The 15,119-nt window shown below is 43.7% G+C and overlaps 1 protein-coding gene across 1 annotated transcript; it reads right to left on the reverse strand.

Moving 5' to 3' along the window:
* Positions 1-429: 429 nt before the first annotated feature.
* ETS2 (ETS proto-oncogene 2, transcription factor) lies at positions 430-14,919 on the reverse strand. Its single transcript, XM_059465839.1, has 10 exons — positions 14,595-14,919; positions 11,515-11,586; positions 8,649-8,769; positions 6,986-7,105; positions 6,335-6,535; positions 5,606-5,689; positions 4,713-4,955; positions 4,148-4,411; positions 3,382-3,500; positions 430-1,936 (listed from the first exon to the last, which is right to left on the reverse strand). The coding sequence occupies exons 2-10, from the start codon at positions 11,584-11,586 to the stop codon at positions 1,721-1,723; spliced, it is 1,440 nt and encodes a 479-aa protein (XP_059321822.1). The 5' UTR covers positions 14,595-14,919; the 3' UTR covers positions 430-1,720.
* Positions 14,920-15,119: the final 200 nt, after the last annotated feature.

Consider the following 15,119-nt stretch of genomic DNA (forward strand, 5'->3'; position numbering starts at 1 on the left):
TGTGGAAATGTTTCTGCAGTTCCTGCTTGTCTGGAAGGTGGAGGGAGGAAGAAGAGGACGATGGAGGCAGCAGGGTTCCTTTGCACAGGGTGGGAACAGTTCAAGCTAAAGTTGTCTTCCCACCTGTGTTTTTCCATATCTTCCCCCAGCTCTTTCACACCACAGAGCTGCCAGTTTTCTTTCAGAGGCACAACACAAAGGTGTTAACTCGAATTTCTATCCAGAGAGAGTGGTTGCATCCATCCAGCCTCCACATTCTTGCAGTATTTTCTCCATTAAGCCCCAAGCCTGGCTGCTTATTTTCTTTTTTTGGGTTACTTTTTTTCATCCTGCAGCTGTTGAGGGTGGTGAAGGATGGATAAGAATTGAACCAACAAACAAACAAAGAAGGAACTCTGAAACTTTCCAGATCAAAAAGCACACAGAAAATTCTCTTCTCAAGAGGTTTTAATGAAGAGTCATATTTTGAAACCTCTCACACTGTACAACACATTTAACTGTACATCAAGCTCAGATAAAAAATAAAGCTTTCTTACAAAGTACATTTTTCCAGTGATTTTTTTCTTTTTCTTTTTTGCAGTAAAAATAGCTGCTACATAAAACCCTCCTGATCTTTGAAAAGGAGTCACAGTTATTTCCAAAAATAGAATTCATATTTTAATCATACAGAATAAACTGCAGGAAGAGACAAGTGAACTGAAAAAATAAGGCTTGTATATAAACTTTTTTTTTTAAAAGTACATGCATAGAAGTTGAAAAACATATGCCATTTATAAAGAAAAAAAAGGTAATTTTACCCATATTAATATTTTTATTTTTCAGTTACAGAAGAAACCACAAACAGGCCCTTTTATGTCCCAGAATACAACATTAGTTTCCTGTAAAAATGCCAAAATGCACAAAAAATTACCAGCTTCAGTCCTGGCAAAATCCTGAGCCCGACCTCCCTCCCTGCCCCCCCAATGCATGCACACTGAGCATACAACTTCTGCTGTCTCTCAGGCCAATTCAATATTTGCAAGGTTGTAGATCCTAGACAAACATGAAACCCCCTCCCACCCGACATTTGATGAGTTTACATTCATCCTATTTCAAAACACACATACAATTAGTTTAATTTACACTATACAGTATCTGTTAAATAGGAACATCAGAGTTTCCAAAGGAATCACAGAATATATACAAATTGAATATTGAAATGGTATGATTTTCCTTCCCTTCTTTTAAAGGGTGGGGTTTTTTTATGTTAACAGTTGCTACATCTGGTTATGTACCTATGCAGCAAATTCCTGGAGTAGTAACAATAATAATAACAATAACAAAACGTGCTTTAAAACAAAAGTAATACCAGTTCTCCTTACTGCTCATTTCAAATAAATTAGTTTGTGTTTGTTTTTAAATAAACTGCATGAGGACGGCGGTGTTTCAAAAACATCCCAGCCAGAGCTCTGCTGGGTTTTCTCACAGCCAACCTTTGGTTCCACAGCCAACCCATCCTTCCAGGGCAGTGTCAAAGCGCTGTGTGGGGCAGGGCAGGCAGCTGGAACGCTGCCCCCAGGAGCATCCAGGGCTGTGCCCCCTCCCCAGAGCCCCACCGGCCGCTCCCAACACGGATGAAGCTCCCGCTCTGCCTCCCCCGAGCGCGGCGGGCCTGGCTGCCGTGGCTCCCGGCCATTGTCCCCACCACTGGTGACTCCAGATGGACTCCCAGGCTCTGGGATCAGTCCTCGGTGTCGGGCTGCACGCCCAGCATGGCGTGCAGCTCCTCGGGGGTGTAGCCCAGCAGGTTGTGCAGGTCGCACACGAAGCGGTACACGTAGCGCTTGCCCGACGTCTTGTGGATGATGTTCTTGTCGTAGTAGTAGCGCAGGCCCCGGCTCAGCTTCTCGTAGTTCATCTTGGGCTTGTTCTTCCTCCTCCCCCAGCGCCGTGCCACCTGCCAGAAAGCAAAATTCATTCAGAATTTGTTCCATTCATCTTCTTCCTAGTGGCTGATTAAACAAAACCCTTTCTTGGTCAGAGCGTTTTATTTGCTTTGGATGGCCCAACCTCACAAGAGAAGAGCTGGTGACTGATCCCACCAGAGACCCCAACAGCAGCTCCACGAGGAGGGGGCTGACAGCAAAGTGGTAGTTGGACCAGAGTCAGACAGATTTTTCTCCAAAACACCCAGGTTTGAGTTTCAAGCCCTGGGAATCATTTGTTTAACTTAGGGTGAGCTTGAGAGTTCCCCCAGAAGCCTTTAATGTTGTTATGCTAAGTTGTCCATGTTCTGCTCCCCTACTGGATTTTGTCCAGGTTTCTGCTCCCCTTACTTGTTTCCTCTCTATGGTTATTGTTCTAGAATGTTCTACCCCCAAGTGTCTATATTGTTGCTTCTCCTTTATCTCAGGTCTGGGGATCCTGCCCCCTCATACTGTGCTCCACATTTGTTGTTTTCACCCTTTAATAAAGTTCCCTTTGGGCAACCCCATCAAATCTGCTCCTTCTCATTTTTGCCACCCTCACCCTGAAGTCAGGGAACCAGAGAGGTTTGTCACAGCCACCCTCACTGTGACAGACACCAGTTTGTAGGGGATGGGCCAAAACATGCTTAAGGAGGTCAGGTTTAGGGAGAAATCGCAGAATATCCCGAGCTGGCAGTGTCCCATAGGGACCAAAGTCTAATTCCTGGCCCTGCACTGGACCACCCCAAGAAACACAGAATATCCTCAGCTGGAAGGAGTCACAAAATCAACCAGGCTGGGAAAGGCCTATGAGATGAAGCCCAAGCTAAGACCCAACACCATCTTGTCATCCAGACCATGGCACTGAGTGCCACATCCAGTCTTTAATCCTTGAACACCCCCAGGGACAGTGACTCCACCACCAGTGCAGCTCCGGGCCCTGCACAGGGCAAGCCCAGGAATCACAGAATATCCTGAGCTGGAAGGGACCCCAGGGATCCAAGCCCAGCTCCTGGCCCTGCACTGACACCCCAACAATCCCACCCCGTGCCTAAGAGTTTTGTCCAAACACTCCTGGAGCTCTGGCTCAATCTGCTCTCTCAAAAAAACAGTTTTACCAGGCAGCAGGGGACAACTCTTTACTGGAAGTTCAATGCTATGAAGCTCCTTGCAGTTCATTATTCCTCTCCCCTCTTTTTTCTTAAATCTAAAAGTTTCACTGGACTTTTTATCTCTTAATACAATAATTTTCCTACTGGCAACAGTATCAGAAAATGAAAATGCATCACTATTAATAAATTAAGTTCCCAAAATACTTTAAAAGCAGCACTACCATATTTGATGCGCAGCTAAACAAACATTATATCCAAGACTGAGCCCACAGAGGTCAGATCAGACTCCAAAATCTTTGTTTTCGCCCCCATTAGCCACATACCTCATCTGGGTCAGCAAGTTTAAATTCCCATCCATCTCCTGTCCAGCTAATGAATGACTGACAGGACTTGTCAGTCAGTAACTCCAGAAGGAATTGCCACAGCTGGATAGGTCCACTGCCTGTTGGGAAAGAGGAGACAGAAAAACCACAAATTAATACCTCTGCCAGCTCTAACCACAAGCAATGTATGTGACCAGACTTGTATCACAGACCTGGTAATTAATCTGATTTATCTTTTTTATAGATCAGAAAGAAACCTAAGGTTTTACTCTATAGCACAAACCTGCTATTACCCATGGGAAAATGAAGTCATGTTTTTCATGGAAACAAAGGATTTGACAAAAGTTATGGCTTTCCCTCTCATATGGATCCTTTAACCCTCACTCCCACCTCCCAAACAGCTGCATTTTGAGCTCCAGGGCTTGTGCTGAAGTCTTTGGCTTGGCAAAGATCCTACAGGAAAAAACCAATTTCAGCAAGGACTACAGCAACAAGGCCTTAACAACACCTGTGGGAATTTCCAAATCTGGGAGATTTTGTCCAAGCTCCCCTCTTTTTCAAACAGATCAAAAGTGCATTTGGTTTTTACTTGATCTCATGTGCCTGCCTGTTCTTGCTTTGGGTGGATAATCCCTGAGACTTTGTTTAGTAACAGATAAAATTAAAATTATTTGTGACTAGTGGTCTCTACCTCCATGGCACACGCTTGGAGGGAACACTGATGTTACATAAAAAATAGGAGTGACCATTTTGCCTCAGCACTCACCAGTAAAGCCAGCCAGGATTGCTGCTGGTATAACTGGTTTCCCTTGCTCCACAGGATCACTCCTCTCTTGAATGTAGTCTTTGAAGGACATGGTAGGTTTGCTCAGGCACAGGGACTGGCTGCAGTCATCCTCAAAGCTCTCATAGGATGGCACACGCTGCAAATCCACCAGGGAGGATTGGCTGTTCCAGGACTGCAGCATGGAATCTGAGCTCTCATAGCTCTCAGCACCACTGTCACTGGATTCGTGCTCTCTCAGCTTGCCTGCATCAAATAAAACAAAATAAATATAAATACAAATACAAGAATATATAGAAAATATGGGTGAAAATATATAGAAAAGAAAATATGGGTGAAAATATATAGAAAAGAAAATATGGGTGAAAATATATAGAAAAGAAAATATGGGTGAAAATATATAGAAAAGAAAATAACAATTAATTAAAGACAGTGTTGATGGTTTCTTTCCCTCAATCCAGCCTGTCCATATAAATCATGCAAAGGAGGAAGAGGCATTCAGATCACGGCCTTGGTCCCCATGGTTATCATGCAGATAACGACTCACCAGAGTTATCCATCAGCAAATTGAGATTGTTCCTTGGGAAATCTTGGTTTACTGTACAGTAGTTCACACCAACAGCATCTGCTTGGGTTTTAGGGAACAATGGGAAGTCTTGTTCTGGGTTGAGGAGATTTGGTGCCGTGGAAGTCTGACAGACGTCAGTCAGAAGACTGGGTTTGGGATAACTGAGGGGTTTAGGGTATCCAGGCATTTGCATTCCATAGGAATTCTGATCTATGTTAACAGCTGAAAAAAGAAACCAAAGAATTAGATGATTTTTCCCCTGGAGACCCTTAAACAAACTAATACACTAAATACACCAAATCAGATTCTGCAAATCCCCCTCTAACTTGCCAGCCACAAATGCCCATTGTTCATTCTTCAAGGAAACTACAGAAAAAACTGGGGAAGTTTTAAGTGGTTTTGAGCAAGGCTCTCCCTATTAAGTGGTGTAATCAGGCTGAGCTGAAGGCTGACTGTGGTAGAATAAAACACACCATCAATCAAACAATCTGAGGGAGCCAGCACTGCATCCCACACACTCCCAACAGCTCTAGCACACTCTCAGAGCCTTTAAAAAAGCCTAAACAGAATTCTTGCTGCTTCTCAGTTTTTGCCTCTTTTTGCTAGAGATGGGAGTGGTCATTGTGCTCCACATATGGAGGGCTTGGCATAGCAAGAGGAAATTTCATTTTCTCAAAGCCTCTGCTCTTCAAACGATTTCCGATATAAATCAGGTGACAATCAAACAATACAAGGAAAGGCTGGAGCAGCTGAAGTCAAATGTTCTCCTCAGGCACAGTAACTATTCTGGTGCTTTTTGTTTCTACCCTGAATCTGTGACATGCTTAGAATAAACTGAGAGATGCAAAATATGAATTTTTAAAACCACTTACTTAAGGAATTATTATTGACCCAGTGAGGAACTGAGGTGAGGTGAGAGTTCTCCACATACTGATCCTGTGTTTTCTCTTGGCTGTCTGAGGAGAGGAGAAAAAAAAAATTGGCTTTATAGTTTTAAAGATCCAACCTGTATGCCATGGAAAGCTCCTGACTCTTGGGAGTATTTTGGTAAATTCACAAAAATTTTAGTACCATGCTCTATTTGTATTGCATTCTCTCTCATGACAGAAATCATAAAAAAAAAAAAAAAAAAAAAAAAAAAAAAACCAAAAAAAAAAACCCAAAAAACCCAACAGGCTTTAAAAACCATCCCACCAATTGAATTTTCCCATTAAACTTAAAACCAACAATAACTGCAATGTGCTTTAAGGTCCAATTGTTGGTTAACTTTGTATTTATGGGGTTAGCTGTTTTATTTATGGGGTATTTACAGTGGTCGTACCCCAATTTCACTTATTCCAGTGATTTTCCCAAATAAAACCTGCCCACAGATCTACTCAGCCTGCACACAGAATGTCTGCAGCCATCTGCATCTGTGCTTGGCATACCAAGGATGTACTGACAGTGCTGATAATGCTGTTATTAAGCAAGTTTTAAAGTTTATTTCGAGTTCTCATATGCAATAAAACCCTTCATAGTGAAACCAGTGTTGAAATTGAGTCCCATTTCTATTCCTGTTAGGAGAGCCCTAAACCAAAAGTTTTTTCTGGCTCTCTAACTACCTTTTATCATCTGCTCCAGGTGTTCCCACAGAATATCACCCACATAGTCAGGTGCCAGTTCCAGGAAACGCTCCTTGCCCAGGTTGCACAAATCTTGGCCACTCATAAGAAACTGATGGAAATTCACATTTGCCAAGCTGAACTCATTGGTAGCCCATGAAAGCCACTGGCAAACTTGTTGTTCAGTCCACAGCCAGGGATCTGCAAGACAGGAAGGATCCAACGTTTAGAGATAACTCCTGGCCCTTGTCAAATATCTTTCTTATAAAACAGTAAATTAAAAAAAAACCTAAAATTGTTTAGCCAAGTTATTGAGTCCTGAATGAATTCAGAATGAATGTATTCTTGAATTTCTAAAAAACCCAAACAACTCAGTTCTCTCTTTTCTTTCTGCATTCACTTTCAACCAGAGATGTCCTCAGTTTGCTTGACTCTCTCCTGCTGCCAAAGCATGAGCTCTCCATGCACCCATTTTTAACACCAGCAAGTCTGGCCTCTCCAAGGCAAGCTGTGCCAGATTCACATAGGATCCATTCTTGTATTTCCTACTGACATCATTCTTTCCTTTTCAAAGAGCAGCTATTCAGCCTCCTCCTCAGCATTAAAAGGAAAAAAAATAAAAAAAAGAGCTTATAAATAGCAAACACTTACTATTTGGGATACCCAGCCGACACTGTTCCTTTGTGAAACCACTGAAAGTATCTTTCAGGGCCTGACTCATCACAGCCTTGCTGCACGGGGTTAACAGAGGCAATTCACAGTTGTTCGACTCTGCAAGAAAAGAAAAGGGGTGGAGGGGAGGAAGAAGACACATTAACATCAGGGCACTGAAAGGACTGATTGGCTTTTACTGTTTGAAGAATTAAAAAAAAAAAACATGCTAAAAAGTTGGTGGTTTAAAAACAGAGATCACCATGCTCTAAAATCTCTGTGCTACTCGTTTGATAAGATTGCATCACGAATTAAAGCTTTGCAGCTTTCCATGCATAGATCCTTATTTACTCTCAGTAGTTACATAAAGTGCCTTTGTTGCAGGGAAAACTTGATTATTTTTTTAAGGGAAATGAGACTGCTTATTCCTCTTTTACCACCTATAATTTGCCCTGAGACTTCTTTGCAACTCCAGACAATCTTTATTTAATTTGAGAGCAAAGTAACTGACAGCAGGGTTGTGAAGAGCCAGCTTGCACTACTCAACACTGCATTTCAGACCTTATCACATCTCATCACCCAGGCACATGGTGCAATGGATTATTCCATCATTTGGACCAAACAAGTGTGACTGGTAACAAGCTGGGGGTGAATAATGCATCCAACCACAAAGTTGGCACCATTATATGTCAGTAAAAATCACTGATCTACTTCACTGGCTTTCAAATTTACAAGAAGATTCTATTTTAAGGATAAATTCAGCTCCCACTCAGCTTTTCTTACTGGTCAAATTTCACCAGAAGATGCCTCATTTTATCACAGGATGATGTCACAGAATGGTTTGGGCTGGAAGGGACCTTAAATCCCATCCAGTGCCACCTCCTGCCATGGGCAGGGACACCTTCCACTGTCCCAGTCACTCCTGGCAGATTCCAAGCCCGTTCAGAGCTGTGCAGCTCCTCTTGCTCTCCCAGACTATCTACAGGCTGCACTTGTGCTTCACTTCTGCTTTTACCACACCCTCCCTAATATCTGCAAGCACTTGCTTTGCTGACCAGAGCAGGTGACTGATAAGAATCACACTAGAACAAAGGACCTGTGGTTTTCTGGGTTTGAGGGCTTGAGGTTTTTTTCCTTTCCCTAAGGGGAGATAAAAGCAGCATCAGGTAAAATATCTACATTTTGTCAGGGGTTTTTGGCAAGGATATGTAGGGCACTCTTGGTGGGATACTGACCTACACATACACAAGTAATTAAAAAAAAAAATCTTAAAGCATCCCTACCATATTTTTTAAAGTATGGAATAAAACATACTGAGATTTAACACCAGAGAATCAAAAAGCTTTCAGAATATTTGCACTTTAATTATGGTTGAGATGTTGCAAATTTAAACACATAAAATCCTCTTTTTAAAGATTTTTAAACTCTTAGCTCTGTTTAAACTCCTAAGGCTTCTTCCATGAAAAATCAGACTATTAGGCTACTGCATCCCAGTTCCTATTTCTTTCCAGTACAGAAAACAACAACTATCCACAAAGAAACTCACATGAACAAAACCAAGCACGTACACAGAAGTCTGTGTATTAAACCACCCAGGAAATGTTAGTTAGACCCCAAAAATTTCTGCTCTACCAAGTGGACTAAGAGCAAAGTGAAGATTTACCATAAGAAGTGGAGTCAAATCCTGTTGGCACTTCCTGAAGCGTTTGGTCTTCACTGAGTGAGCAAAAATATCCAGCAAAAAGCGAGTTGGAGCTGTCAAAGGTGTCAAACGCTGGCTGACGCTGCAGGGGAACAGAATAAACACAGAACCACGTCAGCATTCTGCTGCAGAGCTGTGAACTCCTCTGCTAGGAAGTGTCTGGGTTTGGTTTCCTAGATCTGGAGATCATGCACAACCACTGCCTTGAATGAGGCAGCTTTGAAATGCAACCACAATGAGGGCACAGCTTCTGCTACGTGAATAAAAGCCACTGATGAGGGCCCTCGAGGTGGGGGATGTGCTGCAGCTTGCAGTAAAGCCAAATCAAGATATTCTTGGGTTTATTTCCTGTAATTGAGGCTTTTAACAATAGACAATGCTCATGTGTGTATAAATACATATTTATTTCCGGGTGCATTTTAAAGAAATCCTCATTTCCTTAACCCTTTAAATTGATTATCCACTCGATGAGGATTTGATGGCGGATCAGTAAATTATGGGAAAAATGCCAGTACAAAACCTACAGTAGATTTATGAATTTGTTTTTTTCTTCTAAAGGATAAAACTCATCTGAACCACATCAATTGAAGCTACACAGCCGGCTTTATAGGACTTGAGGAAGGATGTTACAGCAACTTTTACACTTCTGCCTTACTGGATTTGCCAGCAACCACAATTTGAAGTCTTTCAAGTGCTCAGATGCTCAGTGAAACACTTCTACTTTCATTTTGTAGCAAAGGATAAACAAGACTGATAAAAATGTTCCAGATAAAAGTGGTTTCTACTGATATACTGACATTCAAGAAATATTGTTATATTTTGAAAACCTAATTCCTTTCAAACTTGACTTGAGCCAACTGAACATGCCAGAAATACTGGTATGAAATTAATAAATTCCCCTCAACCACTTCAGTCTTTGGGGGGCAGAAGGAATGTGAGCAGAGGAGGAAATAACTTCAAAAACAACTTATGAAACTTGCTTGTCAGTCACAGGGAAACCCTATCTGCAACATCTTGAGGCAAAGATGGGTAAAAGTTGCCCCTGAGATTTTTTTCAAGGCACCTGAGGATAGAACATTGCTCTGGAAAGCTGCAGCTGGCCCATGGCTGGAGACAAAGGCAACTTGCAAATGTTTGGTTTAGTCAAACACTCATTTGCCAGCTTGTGCCAAAGGAGTGGATTTAGCTGAGGACAAGGCAAGGATTTTTCAGGGCAGTATTCATGTGCAATAAAAAAAGCAACCTAAACTATGTTCCTGGAACAGCAAATTAGGGTTAATTTTCCCTCTCATTCCCTGATTTTTACATGAAAAAATCTCCTGGACAGCAGGGACAAATTGTGGAGCTCTGTTTCAGATACTCCCTAAGTCAAAGGCAGTCTTGGAAAGGCTCATGTCTGAATAAAACAAGTTAACATCTACCAAATCTGCTGGTAAAAGATTCTTTATACATTACTAGATAAAAGCTCTGACTCATCTCTAGTACCTAAAAGAAAGGGCAAGTTCTTTCAACACAATCTGGAAACTCCTGCATTTTGTGTAAATGACCCTTCTCCTGAGTCACTGGAAAAAATGCTGTGGCATGTGAATGAGTAAAATCCATACCGTGCTGGTTTCAGATTTCAAAAGGGAGAAAATTAATGCGCAAGCATGTTCTTCATTTCATAGTAGTAAAAGAGGAAAAACACAATGCAGGATGAATTCTGCTCGTCCTATCAGTTTCACAACTACTTTGTTTGGCTTTCCAATACATGTAATTATTGCAGGGTGAAATAAATGGAATGTGAACAGCCACAGCAGAGCACAACACAAACCTCTGACTTAATTCTGTGACAACTGAACAGCTTAGATAACCACTGTGCTAAGGGCACACAGATGTTAAGTTGGGGATCTCTTGGATTTTTTTGTGAAGAGAAGAAAAGGTTAAGAAGGGAGATAATGCATCAGAGCAGTGAGCATCCCAGAGCCTCACTGATTCTTCAAAGCATGGCCATTCCTCAAAGCTACTGAGAGCAGAAAGGGTCTCCCTAACCTTTACACTGATCAATGCTGGGTAAAAAACTGATACTGGGATTAAAGAGCAACTTGCAAGAATAGGTAGGGGGACTTCAAACTGAGCCTTTACAGGTACTCTAAAGGCTCAGTCTTAAGAGACTGTAAATTTAAAGACCTCAGTTTGTAAATTCTGTAAGAATTTAAATTGTAAATTTCTGTAAAATACTGTTTGTAAATTTACGGTCTTAAGAGACCGTAAATTTACAAACCTCAGTTTGTAAATTCCTTTCAAAACAAGGTAACAGACACAAGCCTTTGTAAAGATAAAATAAATTCAATGACTTTTGGAGTTGTTACAATGTATTTGGCTTCCATTAATAACAGCTGGAAGTGAACAACCTAGTTTTAATCCAAACAAGGTTCAGGAAGGTACCAAACCTGATCAGTCCTATCAGGACAGGCCTCTGCCAGCCTCATCAAATTAAAGATCTCCTGCTGCCCATCCTTTAACCTTTATTTTGGCACAAGTTCCACCAACACCAGCAAATCTGAGCTCAGTTCTTGCTACCTCTTTTAAATTTAGGGAATGGAGAGAGGGAGCCTTGTTGGGGGAGAGGGCTGGGGGTTCAAGATTTGCACCTTCCCATTTCAGCCCTGCTTTTCACATCTCTGTGGAACTCAGTGGGAATGCTCTGGCAGAAGACCAGAGGGGAGCAATGAAACCTGTGCTCACTTCTTGTCCAATTCCTGTTCCAGCACTGCAGGAACACAACAGGAGCACTGCTGGGAGCTGCCCCAGCTGGGTTTGGAGCTGCCAGCTCCAGGGTACTCACCTTGAGCATTCCTCTGTACATGTTGGACACTGGAGCCACTTGATCCATGTTCCTGACCCCAAAGTCACTCATCTGAAAAAGGAGAGGGGTGCCATTAAATGCACAGCCAAAGGAGGGGGAAGCAGATGTTACCAGATGTTACCAGAGCCAGCTCTGGCAGTGAGATACAGGGAAAGCTTTTCCAACCTCCCAAGCACACAGGGCAGCTCCCACCTTGTTTTTCAGCTGGGAGAGCTTTGACAGAATTTGTGTTTGCCTGCAAAGCCCACAGAAAACCCCTTGCTCACTGAGTCTCTTTGGGCTATGCTCCAACTTTTCACCCATTATCTGAAGAAATCAGTTTTGTGTTATTTTTGTGCCCTCTCACAGGCCATGATTCACCTCAGACTTTGGCTTTCAGAGGAAGAGCAGTGACAGAGTGACACTGTGATACACCTTCACCCCCTCATGAATAATCAGAGAAGTCAATTCCCAGTGTCCCCAACCTCGGGCCTTGACTCCTTTACTCCAAACCACATTATCTTGTACATTTTCTAAACATGGGATTAAAGCATTTATAAAGCTTTAGAGGGCTTAAGTTTCAATTGAAAAGGGGTTTGTGCAGTGAAATACCCTTTTTAAAGGGCTGATAATGGGACCACTATCAATATGTTCATGCCATTAAAGTCAAACCTTTATCATATTGCCTTTATCACCAGGAACAGAGTTGTGTGAGGCCTGTGTGACTTTTACCCCATATATCACTTAGGGAGAAGAGTGATAAGATTCATATCCAATGGGAAAGATCAAACATAAGGAATAAAGCCAATTTTATGGCCATTGTTTAGGTTTATCGTGATGCAGCAATGCAGGTGTCAGTGAATGATACCTTATCAAGCTACACTCTTAATTTTCCTTCCTTTTTTTTCACAGCATTGGGTGAATTCCCTTGCTCCACAGCAACTGCCTGAAAACATGCACTTGTACTTAAATCACAGAGGACACTATCAAGATTTCCAAAAACTGTGGTCACTTACTACAAGCCAAATCTATCACTCACCCTGTTAACACAAGGGGAAAAAAAATCACTTTAAAATTCAGAAAAAAAATCGTAAATTAGGATCTTAAAATAAGCCCAGCTTGTTGAAAATGGCAACACATTCAAAAGCTGTCCATATAACCAGAGAGGAAAATAAAAACATCCAACAGCCAAAGACAAGGAACCCTTTCATCCTTTTAAATAGCTGATCACTTAAAAATAAAAGTAAAAAAAAAAAAAATAGCAAGAGTCCTTAACATGAAAGGCCTATTTCAACTTGACTGGGCCTTCTAATTGAAACAAAATAAATCAACTGACACTGAAAAGAATATTCATTAATGTTACTCAAAAAGCACAATCCACTGAATGATGTTTTTTACCTCAAACAACACGTACAAATATTTGATCTAAATTACACATCTCATTGAGCAGCAAAGAATTTCACACAGCGTGAGTCTCACTCAGCAAGCATCCTAATCTGTTCATTAAATTTGCCACAGTTTAAACAACTGTTTATCCTTGCATTTGGCTGGGCTTTTTAAAAACTATATGGCAATTTCCAACACCCTTTGTTTTGCCTTTGAATTCTGCTCTGGTGGCCAGGGATATCTGGCTTGGGGATTTGAGTATTTGAGGAAATATTCTGTGAATATTCTGTAAGTTGAGGTCTGATCCCTGGTTAGGAGTACAAATAAGATTCCTGGCACTTGTGTGCAATTCTGACCTCTCCACAAATCCTGTTAGGCACTTCCCCATCCACTAAAAAGGATTCTCTCCTTCCTGCCTTTTTTTTTTTTTTTGTTTCTTTAGAGTCGTTTAGGGCCCTAAGACAAAAGGTTTATACCAAGTGTTGGTTACACGGCATTGCTCATTAACCCAAGCCCGTTTTTCTCCACGCTGGGTTTGTTCTAAAGGAAAGCTTTGGAAAAATGAGACCCCGAGCTCTGGCTGAAAAACACATGGAGATCCTCAGCATGTTTTGCAACACTCCAGTGGAATATCTCAAGCCAAGGAATTTCTAGACCCTCTGCTCATCCCACATCAGCTCTCTCCCCATCTGCAGCACAAATTTCCAGCCCTGAGATACGAAACCCTTACAGACAAACAGAGCTGGAAAGGCAACGCGGATTGGCACAGAGGGTTAAACCTGCCTTTCTGCTGGACTTAGAAAACTGTTTGTTTTTTTTTTTTTTATTCAGAAAAGCCACTACGGCCCAACACGGTGTGACTGGGCCTCACCTCCAACTCCTCCACTAATGCTGATGACTGCGACTTGCCAGCTATAATTGGTTTAACTGGCAGGACACCTTCCTCAACACCCCCGCATAGCTGAGTGGGTGAACCAGAACAGGGTCAACAGGATCAGGCACTTATTAACTAATACTCCTGAATTCTGATCGCCTTCTTTTCAGCAGCAGCAGCAGCCAGGTGCCTGCCCACAGCTGGGCACAGCTGGGCAGCATCCACATGGACAAGGGAAGCGCGTTGAGGGATCTGATGTCGCTCCAGTATTATTCCTCCTTGGTTTTTTTGAGGGAATTTTTTAAGGGGGATAGCGGGCAGGAGGATATGATGGCTGGTTGTTGCTTTTCTTTTAAATGGCAAATTTTTTTCAGAGGAAAAAGTAGCCTCCTTAGGAAGAGTGTAGGAGAGAGCGGCGTGCCCCGTACAGCCCCCGAGCTCCGCCGGGAGCCAGCGCGGCTCCTCACACACATGACACACGCTTCGCCCACGTATAAAAAACTTCGGTGGGCAGATCACACAGCCCAGCGTTTCGCTTTTTTCTTTTTTTTTTTTTTTTAAGTCCCTTTAAACTCCTAACCAAATCCAGAGCGCACTGCCCATTAACCCCTTCCTGCCGGGGCCGCGGCATCCCCCGGGGAATGAACCCGGGGCCGCTCCCCTCAACCCCTCACGGCACCCGGGGAAGGCCGGGGCTCTGATCGCCATCCCCGGGGAGAACCCGCGGGGCCCACGGGTCGGAAGCAGCAGCGACGAGGGGAGCAGGAGGGCTCCTGGAACCCCGATGAACCCTTTTCCCCACTCCGTTCCCCCGCCTCACCTGGCCACCGATGCCGGCGCTCCTGCGCTCCCTCCCCGGCGGCGGCCCCGGCCCCACACGCGGCGTCCAAGGGATCGAGGCGCCGCTGCCTCTGGGCGAGCCAAAATATCCTCGATGCGGCCGCGCCGGCCAACAACAACAGCAGCAGCAGCAGCAACGCTGATCCCGGCGGAGAGTCCCGGCCAAAGCAGGGGGGCACACAAGGGGCGGGATGCGGCGGGGAAAGGCAGGCGGGTGCCCGCGGTGTGTGGGCGCTGCCGGCCGGGCCGCGGGTGCGGGCGGCCCGCGGTGATGCTGCGCTGGTTCCGCGCTGGCTCTGCCGCCTCCCGGCTCCGCTCCGCGCTGTGCCGCCCGGCCACCCTCGCAGGCGCTCTTCAGCGGGCGGGGGGAGGCGGCCGGACCCGCCTCCCTCAAGCCCGGCCCCTCCGCTTGTTGTCGTCGCTGGTACCGGCACAGCGGCGCTCCGCCAGCGCCGGGGATGCTGAGAGCGGCTCGGGGAGGAAAAGTGAGGGAAAAAAAAAGGTG

Source organism: Ammospiza nelsoni, chromosome 2, assembly GCF_027579445.1.
Source record: "Ammospiza nelsoni isolate bAmmNel1 chromosome 2, bAmmNel1.pri, whole genome shotgun sequence".
NCBI lineage: Eukaryota > Metazoa > Chordata > Aves > Passeriformes > Passerellidae > Ammospiza > Ammospiza nelsoni.

Excerpts from the sequence above, each read along its gene's own strand:
- ETS2 (XM_059465839.1), bottom strand. The coding sequence starts at position 11,586 with ATGAGTGACTTTGGGGTCAGGAACATGGATCAAGTGGCTCCAGTGTCC. Across the intron at positions 7,106-8,648 it reads ATTTGACTCCACTTCTTATG|AGTCGAACAACTGTGAATTG; the intron begins GTAAATCTTCAC and ends CTTTTCTTGCAG. Across the intron at positions 4,412-4,712 it reads TTTGCTGATGGATAACTCTG|GCAAGCTGAGAGAGCACGAA; the intron begins GTGAGTCGTTAT and ends TATTTGATGCAG.